This window comes from Malaclemys terrapin, chromosome 15, assembly GCF_027887155.1.
Source record: "Malaclemys terrapin pileata isolate rMalTer1 chromosome 15, rMalTer1.hap1, whole genome shotgun sequence".
NCBI classification, from domain to species: Eukaryota; Metazoa; Chordata; order Testudines; family Emydidae; genus Malaclemys; species Malaclemys terrapin.
In genome coordinates this window covers 33,448,558-33,473,548 of record NC_071519.1, presented here as the reverse complement: position 1 = coordinate 33,473,548, position 24,991 = coordinate 33,448,558, and the positions used below count along the sequence as shown (strand labels likewise).

Sequence of the window (24,991 nt, the reverse complement as noted above, 5' to 3'; positions counted from 1 at the left end):
GCTGTCTCTGAACCGTCAGACCTGTGCATACAGGGTAGCCCTGGTCTCCCTCCTGGTGCCAGCGCTGCCCTCTGCTGAGCAAAGCGTAGCCACGGCCCCCACGCCAGCCGCCCATCACTGGTGCACTGAGCTGGGGTCCTGTCCGCAGTGCATGACGAGTTCCGGACGGCGGCAGTGGAGGGGCCCTACGTGCACCCCAACATGGAGGACTGCGGTTACAACATCCCGCAGACGGACGAGTCCACCCTGATGACCATCGCCTACGTCATGGCGGCCATCTGTGCCCTCTTCATGCTGCCGCTGTGCCTCATGGTCTTCCAGTGGCGCTGCTTCCGCTGCCTGCGGCGGGACCACAACGACTTCGCCGACGACATATCCTTGCTCAAGTGACACCCGCTCTGCTGGCGCGAGGGAGCAGCCGGCGGGGGGAGGCAGGGAGGGAGAGTGTGAGCTGAGCTCATCCACACAGGCTCCTCTGCCCACAGAGTTTGGCTGGGGCTGGAAACAGCACCAGCCATTGCCCCAGGCCAGAGCCGGGTCTGTTCTTCCCCTGTCCCCTCCAGTGGCTCAGCCAACACTGCCTGGAGCCGTTGGCTCTGCCCTGGGAGTGAGCGCCGGAGCAACGGGTGAGATTCAGCAGCAGGCCAGGACGCTGGGCCTGTCGGCAGGTTTATAAGGTCACCGTGGAGTACATTGAAGCTTGCTCGCTGTTTAACTCCCCTCTGCGTGCAGCAGCCCCGGAGAGCCTGGGAATCAAACCCCTTTGGTCTCTGGCCAACGTGGACTCGCTCCCTCTCCCTGTTCGGGATACGGCCTCGCCAACCCGCAGCCCTTGTGCTCCAGGGTACGCCTATACCACACTCTAAGCCCGGGCTCTGACTCACGTTTGAGCCCAAGTCCCACTTCCGTCCACACAAAAACCCGTCTGACTCAGGTCAGCCAGCACTCAGGACCCTGCTGGGGGTGGGTCCGAGCCCTACGGAGGCTCGGGTCCAAGCCCTGTTACATTGCGGTGTGGACACGGCTCAGAGCCTCAGGCCCGAGTCAGACGGTCTGTGTCGTGCGGCAAGGACCCGGGAGCACGGCTGGGAGAGGCGGGTGCAGCAGCTGTCAGCCCAGGTTTACAGCGCAGTGTGGAAACACCAAGTGCACAGCCCAGGTCCCCAGACCTGAGTTTACAACCAAGTGTAGACACATCCCCAGAGTCCGTGGAGGAATCAGCCCAGGTCTGAGCATTGCTTGTTAGCCGCTGCTGCTGCTGCAGAGGGAGCCCAAAACATTGTTTTTATGTAGGGCCTACATAAACCATGGTCATTACATTTCAATAGTTTGGGTTTTCAAACATTGTGAACAGTGGTAGATTCTGAAATAGCCATTTAGAATCCAGGGGATATTCCTCCCCAGGCAGCCACTAATGTACAATGCCGGCGGGTCAAGCTTTGGGCCTCCTCTCCCGGGAGGTGCCCCTTTCAGACCTCTGAACTGGAAAGGCCTACCCAATAGCACCTTCACTCCCACGTCGGGAGGGACTGGGCCTCTCAGCTAGAGCGCAGGAGCTGCGGTGAGCCTGGCCTCTAGCAGCGAGTCAGCCTAACCACCCAGCTCCCCTTTCCCCCGCCAGGCATCGCTGCGACAGACACACAATGGCATTCAGGAGGGTCCATGCCATCCAGTGCTGTGTGTGCGCGTGTCACTGTCCTGTTTGCTGCAGCCCCCTGCTCCCCACCCCACCCGCCCTCATCCCATCCCCGTGGGCTGCCTGCATGAGCTGGACTCGACCACTTGCATCTCAAGGGCCCTTGGCCGTGGTGAAGTAGGAGCAGAGAGAACGGATCTTCCCCCAACTGGCTCCTGCATCTCTTCTGCTCCTCACTGACCCGGCTCTGGGGGCCCCCCTCGGGCCAGCCCCCTCCTCACAGGGGGGTTGAAGGCTGTCGTGTGCAGCCAGTGCTTAATTGGTAATGAAAGAGGTGCCGAGGCTCAAGCAATTTTTTTAACTTTCAGAACTGACATGACAAACCCAGAGGTGCCGGGGCTCTGAACTGCCGAGCCCCCGGCAAGTCCGGCACAGATTAAGCACTGTGTGCAGCCACCACAATCCCATGGTGTAGTACGGGAGCAGGACAGCCGTCCCAGGTATGAGTGCCGGGGTCTGCCTAGGTGGGCCGAGGAGCATTCTCTCCAGGGGAGCTGTCCATGCCTGGGCTGGAGACCGGCCGCTCGCTGCAGGCTGGTGGAGTGACGTCTGGGCGCCTCAGGCTGCAAGGGGGGTCTCTGCTCCAGGGCTTGCAGCTTAGACCAGTTGACCTAGGGATAAGTCACCAGCCCGTCCTGCAGCTCCTAGGGAACGGCTACTTCCCTGCGCTCCCCAAGAGAAGTGCCGCTAAGGGGGCAGCTCTGGCAGCCCCTGCTGGGGTCAGGGAAGGAATGGGGGAGGGGTACAATGTTCCTCCACTTTTCAATCTCTTTGGCCCTGGGAAGTGAATTGGGGAAAGGTGGGGGCAGGGCAAACCATCCATTCCCCTCGTCTCTGCCTGGGCTGCAAATCATGGGAAAGAGCCGAACCTGCTCTGGCTCCCAACTCTCCTGCCAAGCGCTGCACACAGCAGCTTTCAACGGGCCTCGCTCTGCAGCACCAGGGGGAGAATCGCAGCCTCTGCTGCGGCGGGATGGCACCCAGCCCTGGGACAGGACCAGCAGCCAAGGAAGGTGTGTAAGCCACGAAACCAGACTGTTACCCGGCCTGCTTGGGAAAGCCCCAGGGAAGCCAGAGCTGCCTCTGCGGGTCGCCTCTTCCAGGAGCCCCTGCATGGAAGGTGTGCTGCACAAGACAGGATTGCCTCATACTGCACCTGGTCCAGAGGGGAAAACCCCTTCCCTGTGCTGGACTTAACCATCCAAGGCGATTAGCTCCTCCTGGAATATCTGCCTCTGGCTGCAGTGGGGGAAGGCAGTGCCCCAGCCCACCACATTAAATAGCTTGTTATTTTGGGGGGTGTGCAGCAGCCACCTCATCATCATCATTAGTGTGTTTGAAACACATGGTTGTACTTAATGTTCCTTGTTTATAATGGCAAAGGGCCGGGGATGTTGTGCTCGAGCAGAGGGCAGCGTGTGTACGTAGCAGGCTGTGCTGTATGTGAGTGTACCAATACTGAATGCTTCTTGCCTGTACAATATATACATATTTTTATATTTTTAATGCTAGTGCTGAAAGCCCCTAGTTCATTGCAAACCCAACCTGAGGGGGTTTGTGGGTTTTTAAGCACCCTGCTTTGGTTGTGGGCAAAGGAGCCAGGCTGCAAGTCAGGGGTGCTTAGCAGTGGTTTGTCTGATGGAAGTACTTTATGGATCGTTGGTGATCTGGCATTTGTGGTGATGGATGTATTGCTGGTAATATATCTGGTGAAAGGGATGGGGGCACTGGGTTGTGGGGGGTGAAATTAGATCATGGACACAGCAGCGGTTCGCAACCTAAAAAAATGTATCGCTCAAGGCTGGTTTTGCTTGTCCCCTTTCTGTTCAGGGCGGTTTTCCTACTACAGAAGAACCCCCCCTCCTCCTGAATCCCAGTAAACAAGGCCTGCACATTGTGCTTCAGTTCTGGTACTAATTGTTGCTTTAAAAAGCAACTTTGTTCCTTCTCAATGTGGGTTCTCTTCCTACTTAATCCTGCAGGCGACTCCTCCTGGGGAACTGGTAACACTGCTGTTCCTAGCCACAGCACAAGGTGATGGGTAGGCCTTCATGGCGAGATTGAAAAGTACAGAGCAGCCTGGGCAGGGAAAGGCACTCAGCCAACCGCAAACACCTGAGCTTTTAGCCCAGTGAAGGAGACAACCGAGGAAACTAGCTGTTTGTAGGAACATTTGCCCAGCCTGGGTAGTGCTTGTTACAGAGCTTTGCTGATGCAGCTCCTACAGGGGGACCTGGGGTTTAATGTGCCACTAAATGGCCCAGCAAGATAAAGCTGGGCCATTTGGGAGCAATGCAGAACGTTTCACTTTGCAGAGGGGCTTGGGAGGTGGGGGTTCAGATCCCAGGTGTACCTCACACACGACTAGTAACACCACACCCTGCCCTTCTGCACTAGCTTCATTGTCCAAGGGAAGTGCAGGGGCAGCTGCAACTGTGAAGGAACCATTGACTCCTAAAGAGGGTAGAGAAAAACCTCTCTTCAGTGGAGACGTCTCACCTGCTAGCTGGGATCCAGAGAGGCTGTGCTGGTGGGAGCAGTGTTACTGGAAACTTCCCGTGCACGGTGCAAGAACAGTTCCAAGGGCAGCAAGACAGCGCAAGATGGAGGGCAGACTGCAGGGCTCTCCTCTGCCCTGAAGGCAAGTAACTGACCCTGAGCTCTAGCCCCAGCTGATTCCAATATGGCAGTGGCTCAGACAACAGCAAATCTCCTGACCCCACTTTACTTTTCCTGGGCTGATGGGAGAGGAGCTGCTGCCATGACCCCCGAGGGAAGGCTAAACAGAGCTCTGGGGAATTCCAAGGGGCAGGAGCAAGGAGTGTAGGCCCAACTTTGAGCCTTGGTGGAGGAGAAAAGCAAGCATAGGCAGGTACAAGAATCACCTTGTTGGGTAACGTTCCCCAGCAGCACAGACTGGCCTGGCCAGCGTGAGAGAATTAACAGCATAAAGAGTGACAAGCAACGGGCAGGGACAGTCCGGTGGCCCTTCTACTTAAATATCCCGCAAAGAAAGCAGCAAGGAGTCCCTGCAGTGAATCACTCGCTAAGAAGCCTGCACTGCGTAGCCAGAAACCTTACAAACTGGCTGGGCCAAGTGAACTCTGACTGTGGGCCCAGCTGCAGCACCCCACCCCCACCATCAACCTACTTCACTGTTGTTTGCAGTGTTGGTCCCAGGGATTAGAGAGACACAGGGGGGTGAGGTAATGTCTTTTATTGCACCAACATCTGTGGGTGAGACAGACACACTTTTGAGCTTACCGACAGGTCAGCCCTGCAGAAGAGCTCTGTGTGGCTCCAACGCGTGTCCTCTCAGCAGCAGAAGTTGGTTCAGTAGCAGATGTTCCCCAGCCCAGTGTCTCCCCACTTCACTAGAGACAGAGGCTTTGCTTTTACCAGCGCCATCTGGTTCCCAGAACTTGCTCTGGTCCTGCACTCAGGCAGCAGCCTGACTCCAGCCCAGGGGGAAGTTATGCAACTGAAACCTCCACGCCCCAGTGCCTGCCCAGAACACCTCCGGGACCCCACTCCGCTTGGACCACTGCTTTCAAACGACCGTGTGGGTGCAGAAATTCACCGACGGGGGCCAAACCCAGCCGTGCTGCATGCGAGTGACACTTCCATTGACTTCGGGGGCGTTGCAGCTGCTTACACCAGTGCTGAATTTGTCCCAAGGACTGTGCAGAATCTACAAAGCAGGGGCCAGATCCTGAGAGGTGCTGGGCACCATTAACTCCCATTGAAATCAGTAGAGATCACTGGTTACACCAGCCCGATGGAGGAAGAAGAGCTCAGAGGGGGCAAATTGGGTCTAGAAAGCTTTGTTATTCTGAGCTGCAGCGCAGCCAGCGTTATCTCCTGAAGAACTCCCGTCCCATGGGCCCTGGGTTAGAGTAACAGCGCCTGCGACGACCACACCGTGCGTCCAGCGCTCTGCCCCACCATTTGGGGAGCGGGACGAGGACTGGGGATAGTTACTCTCAGCGGCTACTATAGACGCCCATACTCTGTAACCCTAATGTCGATGTAAGAATAATGAATGTTACACAGTAAATTATTACATTAAACAGAAAAGCCTTGTGTTCACCACCTGTTCATTGTCTGGGGGCAACTCCGAGTGCAAGGAAGGACAGGGGGAGGGTTGTGGAAGGTTTTGAGCTGCTGAGGGCTCTTTAGGGCAAGGGCAGGTAAAAAGTGCCTGTTGAGTGGAGAACTCAGTGAGATGCACTGAAGTTGTTAGTGAGCCCAGACATCCCGGGTACCCTGGGAAGACCCAACGGTCATGGTGGAAGCAAGCGCATTGGGTAACAAGGATGTGGAGTTCTAGTTATCAGTTCAGCATTCCCCTCTTTGTACGTTCTCAACAGGTGGGGATGGCTCACGGGCCAGGAATGGGGTAGGGCAAGGGAGAACCTCTGACCCATTACACTGCAACACAAATGCCACTAACAGCTCATGCTTTTCTCAGATGTAGTGGGAGGTTTAAATTATTTGCTTAATTTCTCCAACAACCCCTGGGCTGCTGCTCAGGCCAGGTATTTAACAGTGCAGCAGCATTAGGCAGAATAATTTAGTTCATTTCCATGCACACCTGGATGATCATTAACTCAGATTTTGGGACTAATATTTGAAGTTGCTGTTGCCAGCAATCCCCCAAGTAGCATAACTGCAGAAAGCAAAGACGAGTGACTCAGCTAGGGTGAGTTTGTTCCAAGGTTTGAATATTGGCAGGACGTGCTTTGCAAACAGCTCCTCTAGTGAGATAGGAAGCCTGGCTCCTCATCTCAAATCCGGCCCAGGCCAGCAATACCTGTGAGTCAGGCTGGGGGTTTCAGCACAGGGAAAGGTGTCTACAGTACAAACAGACCAGCGGTGGGGGCTCAGCGGTGGTCAAAGACTGAACAAGCCATAAAGGCAGGGTTGAGATACTGGCAGGATGGAGGAGGGAAGCTTGCATTGCTGCTGTCCACTTCACGGGAGGCTTGAGAATTGCCAATTTAATGGTAGCTTCAGCACCATCTACATTCTACAGCATGCTAAGTGAGGCCAGTTCCACGTGCTGGGTTGCGACTATTTGTGTAGGATGCTGCTGTGTGCGCGTCCCCCTACCCAGACTGCATTCACATTTGACGCCGTGTGCAACGTTCACCCTCTCTTCGGCCGTGGTCCCTTGGGCTACAGATAGTTTACCTGTTTTAACCTAAGGGAGGAGGTACTACGGGATGACACGACTGTAGGAAACCTATTTTGTGAGCTGCCCAGGCCTTCTCCCACTGGAGCAGGAAGTGCTGTGGCCTAGATGGGTGTGGGAGAGAAATGGGATCACATCTGGAGCTCACGAGGCCCAGCCCCTATCAGGATAGTGCTTTCATCCAAGGAACAGAGTCTCTCCCTGTGCATAGGGCAGTGTGATCCCTGTGGAGAAACAGGCAGAGAAGTAACGTGTCCCAAATCACCCCGCAGGGCAGCGTAGAGAGCCCAGGTCGCCCACGTGCTAGCCCTGCACTCCAATGACTAGACTAAGCTTCCCCTTCCCCCAAGAGGCCAGCACTGAATACTGGGCTGTTCATCTCAAGAGCCTCGGCTTGCAGAGCTCTTCCACTGCAAGGTATCCGCCCAGACAGCCCAATGTGGTACCGAAGAACCGCATTTCCCACTGCTCCTTCCAGGTTCCAACAACTGCAGAGCGGCTCGGCCCGCCTAGCATCTTGTGACAGACAGACACGAAAGCCATGAAGACAGCTAGGCTATAAAGCATGACCTGAAAAGGAGGAACGATATCAAATCTATGCATAATATACATACTTTTATTTATGAATTCGTATGTATACAGACTTTCTATACACACATTACCTATATAATAAAAATGTACATGTGTACACATGGTTGTATAAATATAGAACTGTAGAAATCTCAGAACCGATCCTGCCTATTCACAGCGACGTCTCCAACACAGATGCGTTGTTTGAGTGGCTGTCATTTAGGACTTGGACAAAAGGGGCAAGTGTCATTTGTGTTGGTTTGGGCCCAGAATTTGATGCACTGAAAAAGAGAGAGTCAATAAGGAGCCACCAGCCCAACACGAAGGTGGTGTGCTATACAGAAATTCTACCAGTATCTTGCTGGCTCGGGGCGCTATCCCCAAGGGATGGTCTGCTCCAGAGTGCACCATTAAGATTTCTGCATCTAGGGGACCAAGTCCACAGCAGGGAGCTTTTTAACATGGCAGGATCACTAGGTTCTCCTAACACAAAAAGCAACCATTCTCTCTCTATATGCCTTCCTGTTTCCTCCTTAGCCACACAGGGCAGACAACTGGGCTTTGCCCCCCTGCATTTCACCCTAGTGAACCAGGGCTGAGATGACTCCTGTACCAGCACTAAGATCAGCCTCTCCTCCCCCCCAGTTAACAAGTCACAGCTCCCACAGCGATGCACACTCCATGGGGGCCAGCTCAGCCATTGGCCCTGACCTACACCAGAGCAGAACACGGAGAGGGCCAGAGAGCAGCATTTAGAGCAGGAATCAGAGGACTGTGCATTCTTAGAAACCGCAACTAAATGGCCCGGGGCAAAGAACACGGAAAGGTTGGCTCACTAACTTCACCTGCCCCAGGAAAAACTGTTCTTTCCTTTAGGAGCCTCATTTCCCAGGGACTCCTGTGCCTTGCTCTGGCTCCCCGGCCCAGGGAGAGGCTTAGCACCCGGAACCACACAAGCCACGTAAGAGCGTTTCCTGGCCAAGCAGCTGGCCCCTGCTGAGTGGCAGGACGGTGTCCCAGGCCACACTTACCTCCTTGTGGAGCACGTGAGAACAGGCCATCGGGTGGAGCTCGCTGGGCTGCACGAGTTTCTGGCACATTAGACACAGCTTACAGGTAGCGGGGGCCTGGGTCACAGCAGCAAGCGTGCACACAGAAATGAGAGTCACAGAAGCTCGGTCACCAGACCCAGCTCTAAGCATCCTGCGTCCCCCAGGGTCCACATCCCGCTAGACACTAGTGCCTCCTGCCCCCACCCCCACTAAGAAGGTGCGGAGGGGGCACTGCCAGCACTGAATATTTACATGGGGAAACCCTGGGGACAGGGAAGCGTACCCGCTATGTGGCGCTGATCAGACCTTCTCCCTCAGGGCGCAGCTTGTTCATACCGCGATTGGGCTCTCTCCCGCCCCACATCAGTGTCGCATGCTTGCCTATCCCAGGCACTCTGGTACGCGAGCAGCCCCCACTCCAGTACGTTCCCTCAGGCCCTCACCTGTCCCTGCTGTGGTGGCTGTTTCACTCCTTCCCTTTTTGCCGAGTGCTCATGGCCAGCAGATGGCGAGGTGCCTGTGCCCCTAGCCCTTCCCTCCCGCCTCAGTCTAAGGTGAGAGCCCAGAGCCCGCACTGTGGGTGCCTCCCAGCCTGTGGGACAGGGTTGCTGAGGTGCACCCAGCCCCCTGCAGGCCGTGCTGGGGAACATGCAGGAACTCCCAGGTAACTAAGAACATCTTACATGTGACGGTGTCCCTGGGTAAGACACCTGAGCCGGTGGCAGGAACATAGGGGCGCTGATCTGGGGCAGAGGAGCAGGAAACATGGGGGCCCTGATTCGGCCAAGTGGCTGTTAGCAAAGATGATAAAAGGTATTAGGCATGTTTTAGAGGGAGCGCTGAAGTCACCCCAGGGTATTTACAGGGGTGATGGAGACCAGCAGGGAGGGGACCTGTTGGACTCTGACTATCGCCTCCTTGCCCAGGATGGAAAGCTGGGAGCTCCGGTTTTGCCTCTGTGGATGCCACTTGTTTCCTAGGGAACGGCCCTGTACAGTAGCACAGACCAGAACCATGTTCTAGTTCACTCCTGCCCAGCCCTCCTTTGACGAACTCCAACCAACTGCCACGGGGCTGCTTTGTCCAAGAGCCGAATGCTGCCTCCTTCAATACGACCCCTCCCCCCACCGCTTGGACCCCGACACTCCTCATGCAGCTGACCCACCTGAGCGCCCACTGCTGCGCCCTGATGCTCGGCCAGCTTCGCTGCTACCAGCTGATTCAGCTCTTCCATGGTCAGCCCTGCCATGGTTCTCCTCGCTGTCTTGATCTGCTGCAGTATGTTCGTCAGCTGGGCCCTGAGGAGACAGCGAGCAGGTCAGGAGCACCTGGGGCACAAGTTCTGGTCCCTGGTGCCAGTCAGCAGGAAGGTCTGTTTCACCACGGCAACGAGAACCCCTTCTAGCAAGGGACCCGACATGCTGCCACAGGTTGGAGTCAGCCGTGGCCTTTCCCCAACCGCACGCTGAGGTCAGTCACAGGTACCGTTAACTGCCATCCTCTCCTCCAAAGGACGGCTGCAGCACTTGGACAATAGGGCACCATCGGCCTACGTATGGCTCCAGTACTGTGGTATCCAGGCACTGCCCCACCTCTCATGCTCGGATCCCCGGGGAACGCCTGGGAGGCAGGGCAGTGCTATCACCCCATGTTACAGGTGGGGAGCTGAGGCACAGAGATCGAGTGATTTGCCCAAGGTCACCCAGGGAGCGCCCTCCCCTGGGACCATGCTCTCATTGCACTGGAAATACTGGGCTCCCTTAGGGTGAGGCGAGTCTAGTGCCGCCAGTGAACCCAGAAAATCCATGTCCACCCCGAGAGCCCTGCAGTAGGGCAAGCAGCAGCAGCCAGCCTTGCTGTTAGAACACAGCAATGCAACACTACTGCGCGCTTGTATTCCAGGCCCAGACGGCACCTCCCCCCCCAGTCTCTGAGCCCTTCCAGAAGGGCCTTGGCCAACGCCGCGAAGCCCTGTAGCACGCGTCATTCACTGGCTTCAGTGCATTTCCCAACGGGTACCACAGTCAGTCCCAAGCCCTGACTGAGGCAGAGGCTTCTCCGTTATGCAGACGGAAAGCTGAAGCACAGAGCGTGAGGTACTGCTACGGCTGCTGAGCTGACAGTGCTACTAAAGGACCCAAGGCTATTTGCTGGGAATGCTCCGGGCACTGCTTGGCCCTACTCCTGGAAACACATACTCAGGGCTTGCTCCACTCTCCAGACACACCCTGGGGCTTCTCCGATGGCACTGCTGGCTACACCTTTTCAGAGACTCAAGTCCAGCCGCTTCCCCACATGTAGGGCCCCACCCCAGGCAGGGACACTCACTTGTTACACTGGGGAAATCGAGCCAAGAGCTTCTCCAGGATCTTTTCCAGCTTATCGACCGGCTGTGGCCTGTGAAACTCATGAGCACCCTTGACTCCTCCGAGCCCTGGCGGAGGCGGGATAGAGGCAGCAGATGTCATGTGAGGGCCGTGGGTGCTGACAAGAGATGCCAATACAGGGCTGTTCCTCCCTTGGGAAGCAGGCAGAGGGGGTGAGGGCTGATTAGGCCTGGAGATGACAGGGTTCAGGAGCGGGAAGGAGAGCGCCCGAGGATCAGCACTGGGCATGAGCATGGGAACTGGGACCGGCCCAATGGGGAACGGGAGCCTGGGGGTAAGGGATGGATTGGGCTGAAATGCCGGCATCATGAACTCTGTCTGAGAGAGAGAGAAGAGAATACCAGTTAGAACAGGCCTGTTGGAAGCCAGCCAGGAACTCCTTCCACCCAGACTACAGACATGAAACCGTGGGGGTGGGAAGGAACCCACCTCACAGATCCCCGGTCACATGAGTGCAGCTGCCAAGCTATCACCAGGGGTGCATGGTCACTTCTGAGCAGGCAGCTGGTGAACACCATGAACACATGCACATGTCACAGCACTACCCAAGCCAGGGTTTGTGACCAGCCTGCCCCAGAGGCAGCTGTCTGCTGGGGTCAGCAGCGAGGCTCTCTGCTAGCCTTAGAAAAGCCCCGTGCACGAGTGACCAGGAACGCTTCACACGGAGCGTCTGGGCCAGGATCTGGGGAGCGACACTCACCTCTGACGGGGGTGGGGGCAGGGTGGGGGTTGGGATCTGGGGAGCGACACTCACCTCGGACGGGGGCGGGGGCAGGGCGGGGGTTGGGATCTGGGGCGCGACACTCACCTCGGACGGGGGCGGGGGCAGGGCGGGGGTTGGGATCTGGGGCAGGCTGCTCAGCTTTGCTCCATTCCTCACCAGCTGGATGTGACCATTGAACTGGTCCTAAGAGAAAGAATGAAGAAAAAAAAATACCTAAGGGGGGGGGGGGGGGGAATGTTACCAACCCCATTGGTCCAAGAGTCTCCCTCACTCCCAGCATGCGGCGTGCCATGGCTGCCTTGGTGAAGGGCCCGAACATCAAGCACCAGCTGGCTGATTCTGCACCCTACCAGAGCTACAGTTTTGCTGGACTGGACCGTACGGGGGAGGCAAAGGAATGATTGCTTACGTACAGGCCTAGCCCCATCTCCCGCTGCCATACGGGGCCTGTGCACAAACTGGCACTCCAGATACTGGCACAGGGCAAGCTATCCATAGTCCGTGCTGAGGGGTAACCTGGGGTCACTGCATTTCTGTAGAGGACCGTGCCCCTGGAGTACAGCTCACAAACCAAAGGAAAGAGTGATGTACAAACTTTCAAATGCAATCTCAGACATCCATTCAAGTGAATCCCATACACACGACACAAGAGGAGTCAAGTCCAGGACCAAATAGCTTTACTATAGAACATTATTTAGGAAGAAAAGAGAAACAAGCCTAAAAACCTCCTGGGGAGAAGCCGATGAGGTACTAGAGGGCGTTTTATTGAGGTTAGATATCAGCCAGATCCTCAGGTCTACCTGAGTTGTCTTGCTTACATTTTGTTTTTAATTCCTAAGCCCTGACCCATCTGGACATGCCCATAATTAGTGTTTCCTATCTAATCAAGTTCATCTTTTACAATGCTCATTTATTTCACTGAGTGATTGCATGTCCACCATAGAATGGCCAGGCAGGGCCTAGATCATTGTACAACTGCATTGCTATAGAAAGTAGTGCAGCTATTTATGTGAGGAACAGATATAGTCTAACAAACGGCCAAGTTATTGCCACAATAACATCACAGACCAAATCTGAGACTTCATTACAAAGAGAAGCTAAGTTTCTTCAGAACGTCACAAGGCAATGACCTTCAGCCCCACATAAACAAAGCCCCTGGCTGACCAAACATCTTCAAAAGCCCTATGTTAGGAAAAAGCAACAGAGGGTCCTGTGGCACCTTTGAGACTAACAGAAGTATTGGGAGCATAAGCTTTCGTGGGTAAGAACCTGAAGAAGTGAGGTTCTTACCCACGAAAGCTTATGCTCCCAATACTTCTGTTAGTCTCAAAGGTGCCACAGGACCCACTGTTGCTTTTTACAGATTCAGACTAACACAGCTACCCCTCTGATACTATGTTAGGAAGAGATTTCATTGCAAATAAGATCATAGGTGTGTATTAGAACAGCCCCCTTGTATTTGGTTAGAATATTTACATGAAAGCATGTATTTACAATAGAGCAAGTGAACGCCACAGACAAATACAGAGATGGGATCTGGGTATACAGCCAGCCATGAAGACCACAAAAACCCCCAAAACTGACTATACACTCTAGGCCACAGTTTCTATTGGTCAGAGCAGCATTCTGAATTTATCTGAAAGTTTTCCTCGGTGTTTAGCTGTCCCCTAATTCAGTGCGTTCGAACTACAGCATAACAGATTTAGACTGAATCTCAGGAAAAACTTCCCGACTGTAAGAACTGTAGGACAACGGAACAAACTGCCTAGGGCGGTTTTGGAAGCTCCTTGACTGGAGGTTTTCAAAAGGAGGCTGGAGCCATCTGCCTTCAATGGTTTAGACACAACAAATCCTGCATATTAGACTAGATGACCCTGGGGGTCCCTTCTACCCCATGATTCTATGGTGTGAGACCACAGCTGAGGCATGGCCCTGTCAAGGTCATTAGCACCCGGCCATTTGGGAGTGTCCGTTTTCATGCTCATTGACAAAGTTCCGCAGTTATTCCCATCACCTGTTTAAGCAGTAAGTGTTGGCAATGTGGTTGGAGTTGTAGGAGACACAGAACAGGGACAGTGGGAATCCCGAATAGTTTAATCAAAGGATCATTTAAGGGCTTGCTTGAGAACACATGACAAGACTTGCAGAATCAGTGAAGGGGCTTGGGGGGGGGGGGGGGGGAGAAATAAACCCAATCAAGTACTTAAATTTGTTTCCATGTTCCCATTCCTCCCTCCTAAGTATTTTTAGGGGTTGCTTGATGCCCAGCAGAGACCCTACCCGGACACTTTCTTTGGTCATTCGTATCCTGTTCAGCCTCATTTCCCACTCCTGCTTGGGTCGTATGGTCTCCAGCGTGGGTGGCGCTGACCTACTCAGAGACAGGGAGAATTAAAAGGGAAAAGAGGATTTGAGCCCGTGTTTTTTTGGTAGCAAAATGGGAACAGCTACAAGCAGAACAGAGACACCTGTTTACACGTTACTCCCCATCGTTTTTCTCTCAACCCTGCCCCTCTTCCCTTGTCCCTCCATTGCAACTATAACCCACTTTCTGCTCAAAGAGAGCAGACCTTCAGGTGGTGCAGCTTGGGAGTTAGGACACAAGATGTGCATCTCCTGGATGCTGGTGAAGAAAACTACAGCACACAAACCTCAATAGATTTGGTGCATGACAGATGCTCAGCAGACAAGAGGAAAGAATATGCAGTAGCAAAAGATTAAGGAAAACACATGGAAAACTGGAACTCTACCATTCAGTGCTTTGAGGACGTCAGGCCAGGAAACCCTCACTTGGCTGTAACAAAGTCTATGACATTCAAGCACAGACTAGTTGGGGTTTTAGGAGGGGGTGAACAGGAGTAAACGGGGTTACTTCGCTCCCTATTGGCCTACACAGAACTCACTTGAGGTAGGTGAGGTGTAGCTCCGCCTCTTTTTCGGCTTCTTCTAGTTTCAGAACCAGCAGCTCCTTCCGGCTCTCCAAGGACAATATCTAATGGAGAGAGACCACAGACATCGAGCGCATGTACTTGATGATCTCCCGCAGGCCATGTTGTTCATCCTCCCAGGTTGAGCTCGTCACTTTGCACAGTGCTTAGCACAACAGGGCCCCAATTCTGACCAATATCCATCAGCAGATCACAGTTCAGTAATTTCTCTTGCTCCCTGCGAAGAGCAAGACCCATCCCAAGAGCCACCACTCCACTGCTCCTTTCACCCATTTTGCAGGGAAGACACAGGCACGGTGCCATTCTCAGCCTGCCAGGATTATTAACTCTAGGCCAGGGGTTCTCAATCCACAGCCCACTCGCGGCCCAGTCAGCACACAGCTGCAGCCCATGTGACTTCTCAGGGCCACACAGGTAGTTTATGTGGATGTGGCCCACATAACGCACACAGAGCTGCATACGTGGCCCACAATGGTAAATTAGTTGAGAACTTCTGGTCTATGCACTGTTCTGCATCAATCCATGACTTGCAACCATGCCCTGCAGTAAGGCGGCTTATACCAACCTCTGCTTTCCAAGCCCTTTCCGTTTCCTCCAGGATGTTCCTATTGATCTCATTGTGCTGGTTCTTCAGCTTATCTAGTTCCATCTCCCAAACCTCCCTAGGAGCAAAAGCAGAACACGTCACACTAGGGCCTAAACAGACATGTTGACTGGCCACCTGGGAGCTGCCAAAACATTTGGTAAGCTGCCAGTGCATTCCTTGGTTGCCTGAAGCCCAAGGATTGCACCCAGTTTGCAGACTATGGCAGCCATGACCTTCATCAGACATGTAGAGGCCGTAGAGCTCAAGACCAAGCTGGGTCGGTGCGTACAAGTGACCAGTCATTTCACAGCAGGACAATGAACATCTTATTCCGACATGGGCACCACTGAATCAGCCATGGAGATCCCTGTAAACTTTTGTTCCTCAAAGTTACACCTTCTAAGACGGGGTTCAAAGATGGTAGTAATGAACGGTCTGCTCTCCTTCTCTTTGTCTGTGTGTGGGGGCGGGCGGGGCGGGGCGCCTAACTATGCTGAAGGTTCTCTCTTGCCAAGATTATGTCCAAGTTTGGCAGAAAAAAAGACATGTCTGAACTAGAAAGACCTGGAAGTGACGTGGGGGTCTAGTGGATCACACATTGAATGCAAGTCAGCAACGAGCTGCAGTTGTGAAAAAGGCTAATATCACCGTGGGGTATTAACAGGACTGTCGTATGAAAAACATAGGCGGTAACTGTCCTGCTCTACTCAGCACTGGTGAGGCCTCAGCTGCAGAACTGTCTCCAGTCCTGGGGGCCACACTTCAAGAAAGAAGTGGATAAGCTGGAGAAAGTCCAGAGGAGAGCAACAATAATGATAAGTCTTAGAAAACTTGACAAATGAGGAAAGGTTAAAAAAAACTGGGCATGTTTAGCCATGAGAAAAGATGACTGAAGGGGGACCTGGGAACAGTCTTCAAACACATTAAGGGCTGTTATAAAGAGGACTGTAATCAGTTCTCCATGACCACTGAAGGTAAAACAAGTAGTAATGGGCTTAATCTGCAGCAAGGGAGATTTACGTTAGATTAGGAAAAACTTTCTAACTATAAGGCTAGTTAAGCTCTGGAAGGGGCTTTCAATGGAGGTTGTGGAATTCCCGTCATTGGAGGTTTTTAAGAACAGGCTGGTCAAACACCTGTCGGGGAGGTCTAGGTTTACCGGTCCTGCCTCAGTGCAGGAAGCTAGACTAATGGCCTCTTGAGGTCCCTTCCAGATGAATCAAAACCCCTAATCCAAACAGCCCGAACTCTGAAGAAGTTCTATTTTTAGGGTCTTATATTACTGCCCATCACTATTATCTGAGCACTCAAGATTGGCTCTGGAACAGAACTTTGAAGCTTGAACCTGTCTCTACTCAGAACAAATACTCCAAAGTTAAAAACAGCATTAGGGCAAAAGTAGATGAGAGCACAATGGGATAAATGGACTAGTCAGACCTCTGCAAGCACAAGTTCAGTTACAGGTAGAGGTGACAAAGTCATTCTGTGTGGCCCAATTCTCATCCACACCAATGAAGCACTTGGCAGTCTCTGCTCATGACATGCCTGCGCATAACACAGGTAGGGACTGATGGGCATTGGCAGAGCTGGGGAGGAGACAAAAAGCATGCACCCTATCCCACGTGCCTCTAGTCCGCATTATCAGCCTCTCACTTGGAGCATCACCATTCACCACTGGGAAAGAGGTGACGCAAGTCTCACTTTGGAGCTATGTGTGTGATTTAATGTTTCCAATGAATTAAGGGGAAGGGAATGGAAGGAGAGCATTCCACAGAACTCATTTTATAAAAACAGAGTCCTACTTTTCATCAGACTGCTCTGCGATTAGAGAAACAATTTTATTTTCCTTCTCCTCCTGTTCTTTCAGTAACCTGCAAAAGGGAGAAAGGACAGACCAAGTCACTTACTGCAAGAGTGGAGCCTTTCACTTATCGCTGGAGAGGGCTCAGAACTAAAAGCACATCAAAGTCAGGAGCTCTATACAGTGATCTACTTTGAGAAATCAATCACATATGTATTTTTGTAAGGATGCCAGTGATGCTTTCAGGGGAGCATAATCTTTGCTAGATCATGAAATTGTGCAAAGAAAGCCATTGTCCAAGCACCAGTTTATTTGCAGAGGGACACACAGTAAGTGGATTTGGTACTTGGGATTATTATTATTAAGGTAGTTTTAGAAGGACGGTTTAGAAAAATGCAATTACTGTGCTCTTCAAAATAAGACCTACAGCATGGGACAGTAGATGATAAACTCTCTCCCAAAGTGTAAGATCATCCCCTCCCTTCTCCCAAAAGGAACCCAAAGTATGAGCCAAATTCTGCTCACTTTATCCATGTAACAGTCCCATTGGAACCAGTGAGGCAGTTTGCATGAGAAAGGCAAGCAGCATCTGGCCCTAGAGAAGAACAGCAGCTGTTTTACAGTGCATCCCAACTCAACCCTCCACAGCAGCTCAGGGCGAGCAGCAAGGAACAACTCGGCCACCCAAAACTGTTAGCTATCTATAGGGCACCATCCATGCAGCATCTGAGCAAAGCATGCACAGGGGTAATTCTGGGTAGACAGGGAGTCATCAGTCAAACTGAAATTGGGCCACAACACCAAGATGGCAAAGCACCAAAGGACTGAGTGACCCCAAATACTCAGGGCTTCAGCTGTAGGTCTTCTGCGTCAAGATCAGTCAGCATTTACAGCCAACAACCTCAACATTGTCTCTTTGAAAATACATTCATTTTGGGGAGCCTCTGTATACTTAGATCAGCTACAGACCGAGTTGCTTAAAACCTGAACAGACCTCCCCGAATATATTAACACACACACTGCTAGAGATACTTTTGACAGTCCAAAAAGGTCACATGGTGATGCACTCTCCACCTAGTGCATCAAACTAACCAGAGGTGCCCTAGGGTTCAATCATACACGGTTTTACTTCAACAAACACTTGCTCTCCCACAGGAATACCTTCTGCCTTTCTGGCAGAGCTTCTCAATTTCAGCTTTCAGATCCTGCTCCTTTTGCAAGAATTCTTTCTTCTCTTTCTCCATCTTCTTCTTAGTCTCTTCTCGTTTGATCGTCACATCCTGAATGGCCTTCAGGATCTCCTAGAGCATAGCCAGCACCAAGCAAATAAAGAACATAAGCTCACCACAAGATTGTTTTTTTTAATTCTGAACTTGATGCAATTAATTGGGTGGATAATTACACGTGCCACAAAAGGGTTTTAAAAGATAAATGTTAGATCATCAATCATGCAAGGCAATGGGCTGAGGATTATGAACAAGAAACTAGAATCTGCTGCACAAGACAGATGAGTGGTCTACGCTGCAGGTTCTCATGTGGGGAGGAGTGGGAGGTCCAAAACAGGTGTCAGGGGTTAATAACCTTCCTCCCTTTCTTTAAATCTAGATAAGAGAATGTGCTGAAGCTTTTTTCTGTTCTGACAAGGGGTCACAGTATGAAAGAAGAGGCTGAGAACCATTGGTCTAATCCAATGGCTCTCAAGCTGCGGGCCAGAGCTGACTGGTCACACAGTGCTAACTCTCCTTGTTTCCAGCTCCTATGATTCATACATGAAATATTTCCCTAGTGCTACTGTTGTCATTGTCATGGGGATGTTAGGAGATCATGAACAGGAAGAGACCGGTCCATGAGATGCTGTTTATTTAGATGTAGTCCATATGATTAAAGATTCGGAAAAAATCGACATCTAAACAAGTCCTTTGCCCTGACTCTTGCCGTGACCAATATTTGATGATTAGAAGAATCCCCACATAACACACTTGGCAAGTTGTGCTATGTTCCCCATAAGAGAAATCCCTTCCTGACCTCTCCAAGCATCATCTTGTGCCCTGAAGCATGTCACTGGATTACCCCAGTTTAGCAGTACAATTGTGAACGGTGTTGGGCAGGCTGGATGTTGAGAGAAAAAGTGCTTCGTTTGATACCTGGTGATTCTTCATCTCTTCTTCCCTTCGTTGCTGGAGCTGCTTGAGCTGCACCTGGAGTTGATTCTCCACCTGCCTCTGTTTGTCTAGCACTTCCTGGTAACGTTCCTTCAACAAGGCCCTTTCAGACATCATTTTACCCTGTAATGGATAAAAGGGTAGGTAATTGTTTCCTCTCTCCTACTGCATCATTCTCTTTGATGCAGACAGACCTGTCAGGCAGTACCAAGTGCTGATGCAATCAGAGGAGAGCAAGTCATCCCAGTAGGGTATAAAAGCTCAGGAAAAGGCAAGATGCAGGCTGTGAAGAGTCATGGTTCGTATGATTCCCAGTCAAAAAGCACAGGCCCTCTTGGACCAGAAGAGGCAGATACCCCCGTATCATTGGAGCAGGCATCAACTAATTACAGGACTGTAAAGTTGCCATTTAAATGAGGCAGTAGTCTAGTGGTTAGAGCAGAGGGGGACTAGGAATCAGATTCACGGGTTCTAGATACTACCTTTTGGAAATTCACTTAAGGTCTCCGGGGTGCAATTTTTTTCAGCTGTAGATAGGATATTAATGTTTCCCAACCTAACACGAGTGCTATGACAATTCACGAAGGTTTTGTCAAACTCTCTGGAAGCAAAGGAGCTCAAAAGGAGCAAGGGTGAGGGAGATTTGGAAAGAAATAATTCAGTGGTATTTCAATTGCCTTGCGGCCAAAGTGAAATCAAGGTAGGTCCAAGGTATCATACTGTAAGAAAAACTGCCAGGATCCTCCTTGCCTCACACGTTGGGTATGTCACATGTAGAACGAGTGGCACAGAAAACTGCCCAGTTATACAAATACTATCACATCATCATGGTGTGCGCTTTGGACAGGATCTCAAAGCACTTTACCAACATCAGTGAAGTCTCAATGGGTATAGCTACGCTGCAGTGTAAGCAGACTCTGGGTTTGTTAACCTAGGGCTTGAGTGTCGACACATTTGTAACCTCAGATGAGGAACTGTTGAACCCTGGGTCCCAAATTGAGGCTCCAGAGTTTATACCGCATTATGCAGGGCCAACTTCAATCACCTGCATATCCCAGATTTCCTAGCGTTCTAGCCCTTTGTTCATGGTGCATTGTGGGAAAACGTGACTGTCCAGAGGGACAAAGAAAGTCAGCCCATGAGATTGTGGAATACTTTTGGCAGATTTTCAGAGGATGAGTCCAGCGGGGCTGTGTCTACACTGAAAAGCAATAGGGCTTGAACCCTGGGTCCTGGCTTAGACCCACCACCTCATGGGATCCCAGGACCCTGGGTTAGTATGATTTGGCAAAGACAGAAGGGGGCTAGGCTTGAGCCTCAATCCTGAGCTACACTGCAGTATAGACACGCCCAATGTCATTTTACCCGCAAGTAAACGGAGAAGATTTAGGGCCTCATTTTCAGTGGTCCTGTTGGGATCTAGAGTTCCCACTGACTTCACTGAGTCGCAAACCCGATAACAGAGAATGGAGGCTCCTCAGGCCTGAGTAACTTGCCCAGTGACAGAATCAGTAAAAGATCTCTGATCGGAACCCAGGAATTTGAGAAGTAGTCCCCTATTCTAATCTCAAGACTGGCTGTTCTTTAGTACTCACCAAGTTCTTTTCAATATCTTGATCTGTGTTCACCTCCAGATCAGCAGTCTTGAAGTCAGTCTGCAAAGGTAGAAATGGTTACTTGGGTTAGAGCTCTTTGGAAGTGCAAACAATAGTTTCATGCACAGTCACTTCCCACTCTGAGAGGAACTTTTAGTTGTCTCCTGAGCCAGCCCTGACACCATTTCATTCATCAGCCTTGAAGCAACATTAGACAATTGGGCAACATGACTGGGACCAGACTCAGTGCTCAGGTCAGCTGGTGCTCATAATTCCCCCACCCTCTTTTTTGTTTACAAAAGACAATACGCACACACTAACAGATTTTACAAGGTACAGAGGCACGTATTGCTTTGTATCGGGAGTGCCTGCAGTCCAGCTCACTCATTTCTATGCTATCTGCCATCCTCACATCCTTCCCTCCTACAAAATGGGTGACATCTGTAACATCCTACCAAGGACAGAGCCCTTCCAGGGAGCCTAGAAAATGACCTCTACAAACCAGGGAAACCAGAAACCATCCAGAATAGAGACAGAAGCTTTAGTTCTTCCTGCCACAAGAGGCACATATTGCATGAACATATTGGCAAAGGACAACAAGGACTGTTCCAAACCTAAGAAAATTACTGGACTTTAAAAGGGATCCCATCTCTAGGAAGAGTTCCCACAGGATTCTCTGTGCCACATCACATACTGTGAACTGGAAGATTAAAAGGCCCTATGGAGCTGTTAAGCATTTACTTGCCTGAAACAAACAAAATGAGCAGAAAACCAGAAGAGCTTGCCTGGTGCACACAGCAGGCTCTCAGTTGGGAATCAGTGCTTCTGTCTTCCACCCCCCAACACTGCCCCCTCTTCCCCCCCATCCCCCCCAACAAAAAAAACAAGCTGGGGAAAACTCAAGCTTCGTGGACATAAGGAAATTGGTACCTGACCTGCACTGCAATGTTCTGAGAGGGCTTCTGGGATGAAGCTTCCTGATCTGAGTCCTGCGCAACTCTGCTGTTTTCAATCCCATTCTCCCCATTTGGTGGCACCTCCAAGGGTTTACTATCCAGATCCAGATCCCCATCCCCTCTAGCCTGATGCAAGTGTGACGCTTCCAGTTCACCTTCAGAGCAATTATTGGTAGCATGTTGCTGTTCTGCATGGACATCAACCTGGAAGTGCAGAGAAACTGTTTGCAGATTTTCCCCAGGCAGCAAGGTTTTCTCTTCTTCTACCGCACTGTCTGAACCCTCTGAATCAGATTGATACAGCTCTTCATTTGAGGAACACGCCTGCGCCTCTCTGGAAACAGCACCAGAGTGCCCTACTGCTCTGGGCATAGGTTCTTCTCCTTTGTTTTCTGCAGCCAGCAGTGATGCATCGGTCGGCAATATCGCAGGATCTCTTTCTGCTCCTCCTGAATGAGCATCTCCTGTACTCTCACTTGTTATTGGTTGGCTATGATCCGCAGCTTCCAATGATAGGGGATCACTCTCATTTTCTTGTATAGAAAGGTCACTTATGCTATTCAAAAGAAACAGATACTAATCCATACTTTGCATTCTGATTGCATCTTTCATCCACGTCTCTCAAAGTGCTTTAAAAAGTATATCCCACAATCACCCTGTGAGGTAGTTCAATGTTCTCATATTACAGCTGGGGAAACAGATAGAGGAGAAGCAACTTGTCCAAGCCCACACAGCAAGTCAATGGCAGAGCGAAAATCTCAGACCAAGGAGACCCAAGTTACTATTAGGCCACACTCCCTCCCTGATATACTTTGCTCTATTTATCGCACACTCTTTAATCAGTTCCATTCTCTTTGCTGGTAGGGATTTTAGAAACTTCCACTCAGAATCTACAGCTAGAACACCATCCCCATCACTGGTCTGCAGGGAGAAAAGGACTAATAGAGAAATGGTCTTCAATTTTCCCCACTCTCAATGCCCTTCACATGCTGTCTCAAAATAAGCTAGTTCAATGAGTTAACACCACATTGGACTTCTACCGCTAAGGGCAGTGCTGCTTTTGCAGAAGAGGCCATTAAAAGGAACCATTTGATTGATTTTGTGCATCTCTTTACACAAACCATCAGCGAGCGACCACACACACACACACCCCTACACCCTACCTCACAGGCAAATTGTCGAGTTCTTTGTATGGGTCTGAGTCTCGTGGGGCCAGCTGGCCTGCAGTGGATCTCTCAGGAACAGGCACCTCATCCTTGGTTTGCTCTGATGCCATAGTCCTTTCACTGCAGTTAAAAATTATCATTAGTATTACAGAAGCACATGGGGGCCCTCATATTGGCAGGGACCTCCTTGTGCTAAGGGCTTCACAAACATGTCATAAGAATCCCCACTGCAAAGAGTTTACAGTCTACACAGACAAGACAAAGGGTCGGAAAAAGAATGTATCGCTATCACCATTTTACAGATGCAAACATGAAGCATTAGAGAGATTTATTTCCTATTTCCTATTTATTTATAACTTTAAAAGTATAGGACATTACAACAAAGGCAAACCTGTTTAAAACAGAATCCCTGGGATCTATTAAAGTGAATACATCTATATACGGCATCTTCAGACATTGTGGGTCATTATTACCAGACATTAGTTAACAGATAAGTAAAGATAAAATCACTAAAATTACAACTGTATCATCTTCTAAAGAGATCAATAGGGTGTCAGTGACAACCACACACAAAGTATGAAAGAGGAAACAAGTAACTGCTGAAGAAGCAGGATGCCAGTACCCTTTTCACCAAATATTCAGACCCATGGGGTTGATCCATGACACCCTTGCAAACATGCAATATACACAATACAGGACTGTCCAATGTGACTCAATCACAGCTGAAATTCTTCAGTGGATATTTGACACGGAAGTTTATATATTTGTATGGGGAGGAATCCATGGAATTCAGACACAGAGTTCCACACCTTTAAGAGCTTGTCTACACTAGAAAAATGGGTCAGGGAGCATTAACTAACCACAACCTCCTTCTTGGCGTAGATGCACAGCAAAGCCTTTTACCTCAGCGGGGCAGGTTGAGTACCACCCGAGGCTGGTCAAGGGAGGTAAAAGGTGTTGCAACGCATCCACATCCGGAACAAAAGGTGTGATTAGGCAGAGAGAAGTTAAGGCACCTTGACCGACCCTCCCTCCACCCATTTCGACAAGGCTGGAAGCCGCCACTGCCCCTGAGATCCGGGCCATCGAAACCCAAACCCGAACCAGGCTCCCCCCGGCTGGAACCCGGGGAGCTGGGGCATGGCTGGGCCCGCCTAGCTATCCTGGAGAAGGGGCAGGCAGCCCCCAGGGAATGGTGCAGAGCAGCCGCTCCTTGGATGGGGCGGGGGGGGGGCCCACAGGTGGGGGGGGCAGGCGGGAGCAGCCACTGTCGGGGGAGAAGGGGGCTTCTCAGGCAGGAGCCAAGGGGGCTCTTGGGGCAGAAGATGGGGAGCTTGTTCAGACACCCCCCACTGGAGGCCGAGGGGGGGGGGAAGCCCCCACGACGGGGGGGAGTGGGAGGAACGAGGGCCCGGAAGGGAGCCCCGCGGGGCGGGGAGAGGGGAGGAGGAGGGAGGGGAGCTCCCCCGGGGCGGGGGAAGGGAACCCCCCACAGCGGGGCGGGGGGGAGGAAGAGGAGGAGGAGGGGGGACGGAGGGGAGCCCCCCACAGCGGGGCGGGGGGAAGGGGGAGGGGAGCGCCGGAGGGAAGGGGCCGGAGCGGAGCCCCCACAGCGGGGAGGAGGAGGGGAGCTCCGCCGGGGCGAGGGGAGGGGGAGGGGGGCCGGAGGGGAGGGAGCCCCCACAGCGGGGCGGGGGGAAGGGGAGGGGAGCTCCCCCGGGGGGGGGGAGGAGGAGGAGGAGGAAGGGGAGCCGGAGGGGGGGAAGGGAACCCCCCACAGCGGGGCGGGGGGGAGGGGAGGGAAGGGGGGGCGGAGAGGAGGGAGCCCCCCCGCAGCGGGGCGGGGGGGAGGGGAGGGGAGGGGAGCGGAGGGGGACGGAGGCCGGGCCGGGCCGCGCACCCACCTGCGGCCGGAGCCAGGCCTAGCAGCGCCCCCTCGCCGGACACTTCCTGGGCCGCTCGCCGAGGAGCCGGCGCAGCGAGCGGGACAAAGAGGCGGCGCCACCGCCAGCCGCAGCTGGCTCCGGTCCCGAGAGCGCCCCCTGCGGCCGGGGGTCCGGCTCCGGCAGGCCCGGGACCTGTCACAGGGCGCTATTGACAGCGACCCTACAGAAACCCTAGCGAGCTCGCCCCGGGGCGGGAACCCTACAGGCA

General features: G+C 52.2%; 2 protein-coding genes across 8 annotated transcripts in view; one reads left to right on the top strand and one right to left on the bottom strand.

Moving 5' to 3' along the window:
- Positions 1–5,785, top strand: part of BACE1 (beta-secretase 1) — a 25,610-nt gene extending 19,825 nt beyond the window's left edge. Inside the window, exons 9-10 of one of the 3 annotated variants that reach the window (XR_008441713.1) lie at positions 149–2,136; positions 3,679–5,785. Coding sequence is in view for 1 of the 3 variants with exons in the window: in XM_054005469.1 (XP_053861444.1) it covers positions 149–390 (242 nt within the window). In the remaining 2 variants the exon portion in view is untranslated. Of the gene's footprint in view, positions 1–148 lie in introns of all 3 variants that reach the window. The other 2 variants (XR_008441712.1, XM_054005469.1) reach the window with 2 other exon arrangements.
- On the bottom strand, positions 4,897–24,991 carry RNF214 (ring finger protein 214). Of its 5 annotated transcripts, none has more exons than XM_054005463.1 (16): positions 24,742–24,991; positions 22,835–22,957; positions 21,651–22,227; positions 20,716–20,775; positions 19,103–19,243; positions 18,120–18,259; positions 16,960–17,028; positions 15,137–15,233; positions 14,527–14,615; positions 13,904–13,994; positions 11,708–11,806; positions 10,841–11,217; positions 9,678–9,810; positions 9,196–9,303; positions 8,492–8,587; positions 4,897–7,460 (listed from the first exon to the last, which is right to left on the bottom strand). In XM_054005463.1, the coding sequence occupies exons 2-16, from the start codon at positions 22,945–22,947 to the stop codon at positions 7,266–7,268; spliced, it is 2,385 nt and encodes a 794-aa protein (XP_053861438.1). In that variant the 5' UTR covers positions 22,948–22,957; positions 24,742–24,991; the 3' UTR covers positions 4,897–7,265. The 5 variants fall into 5 exon arrangements, with proteins under 5 accessions (XP_053861438.1, XP_053861442.1, XP_053861439.1 ...); XM_054005467.1 differs by having other exon boundaries at positions 21,827–21,875; XM_054005464.1 differs by lacking the exon at positions 24,742–24,991 and adding an exon at positions 23,741–23,961.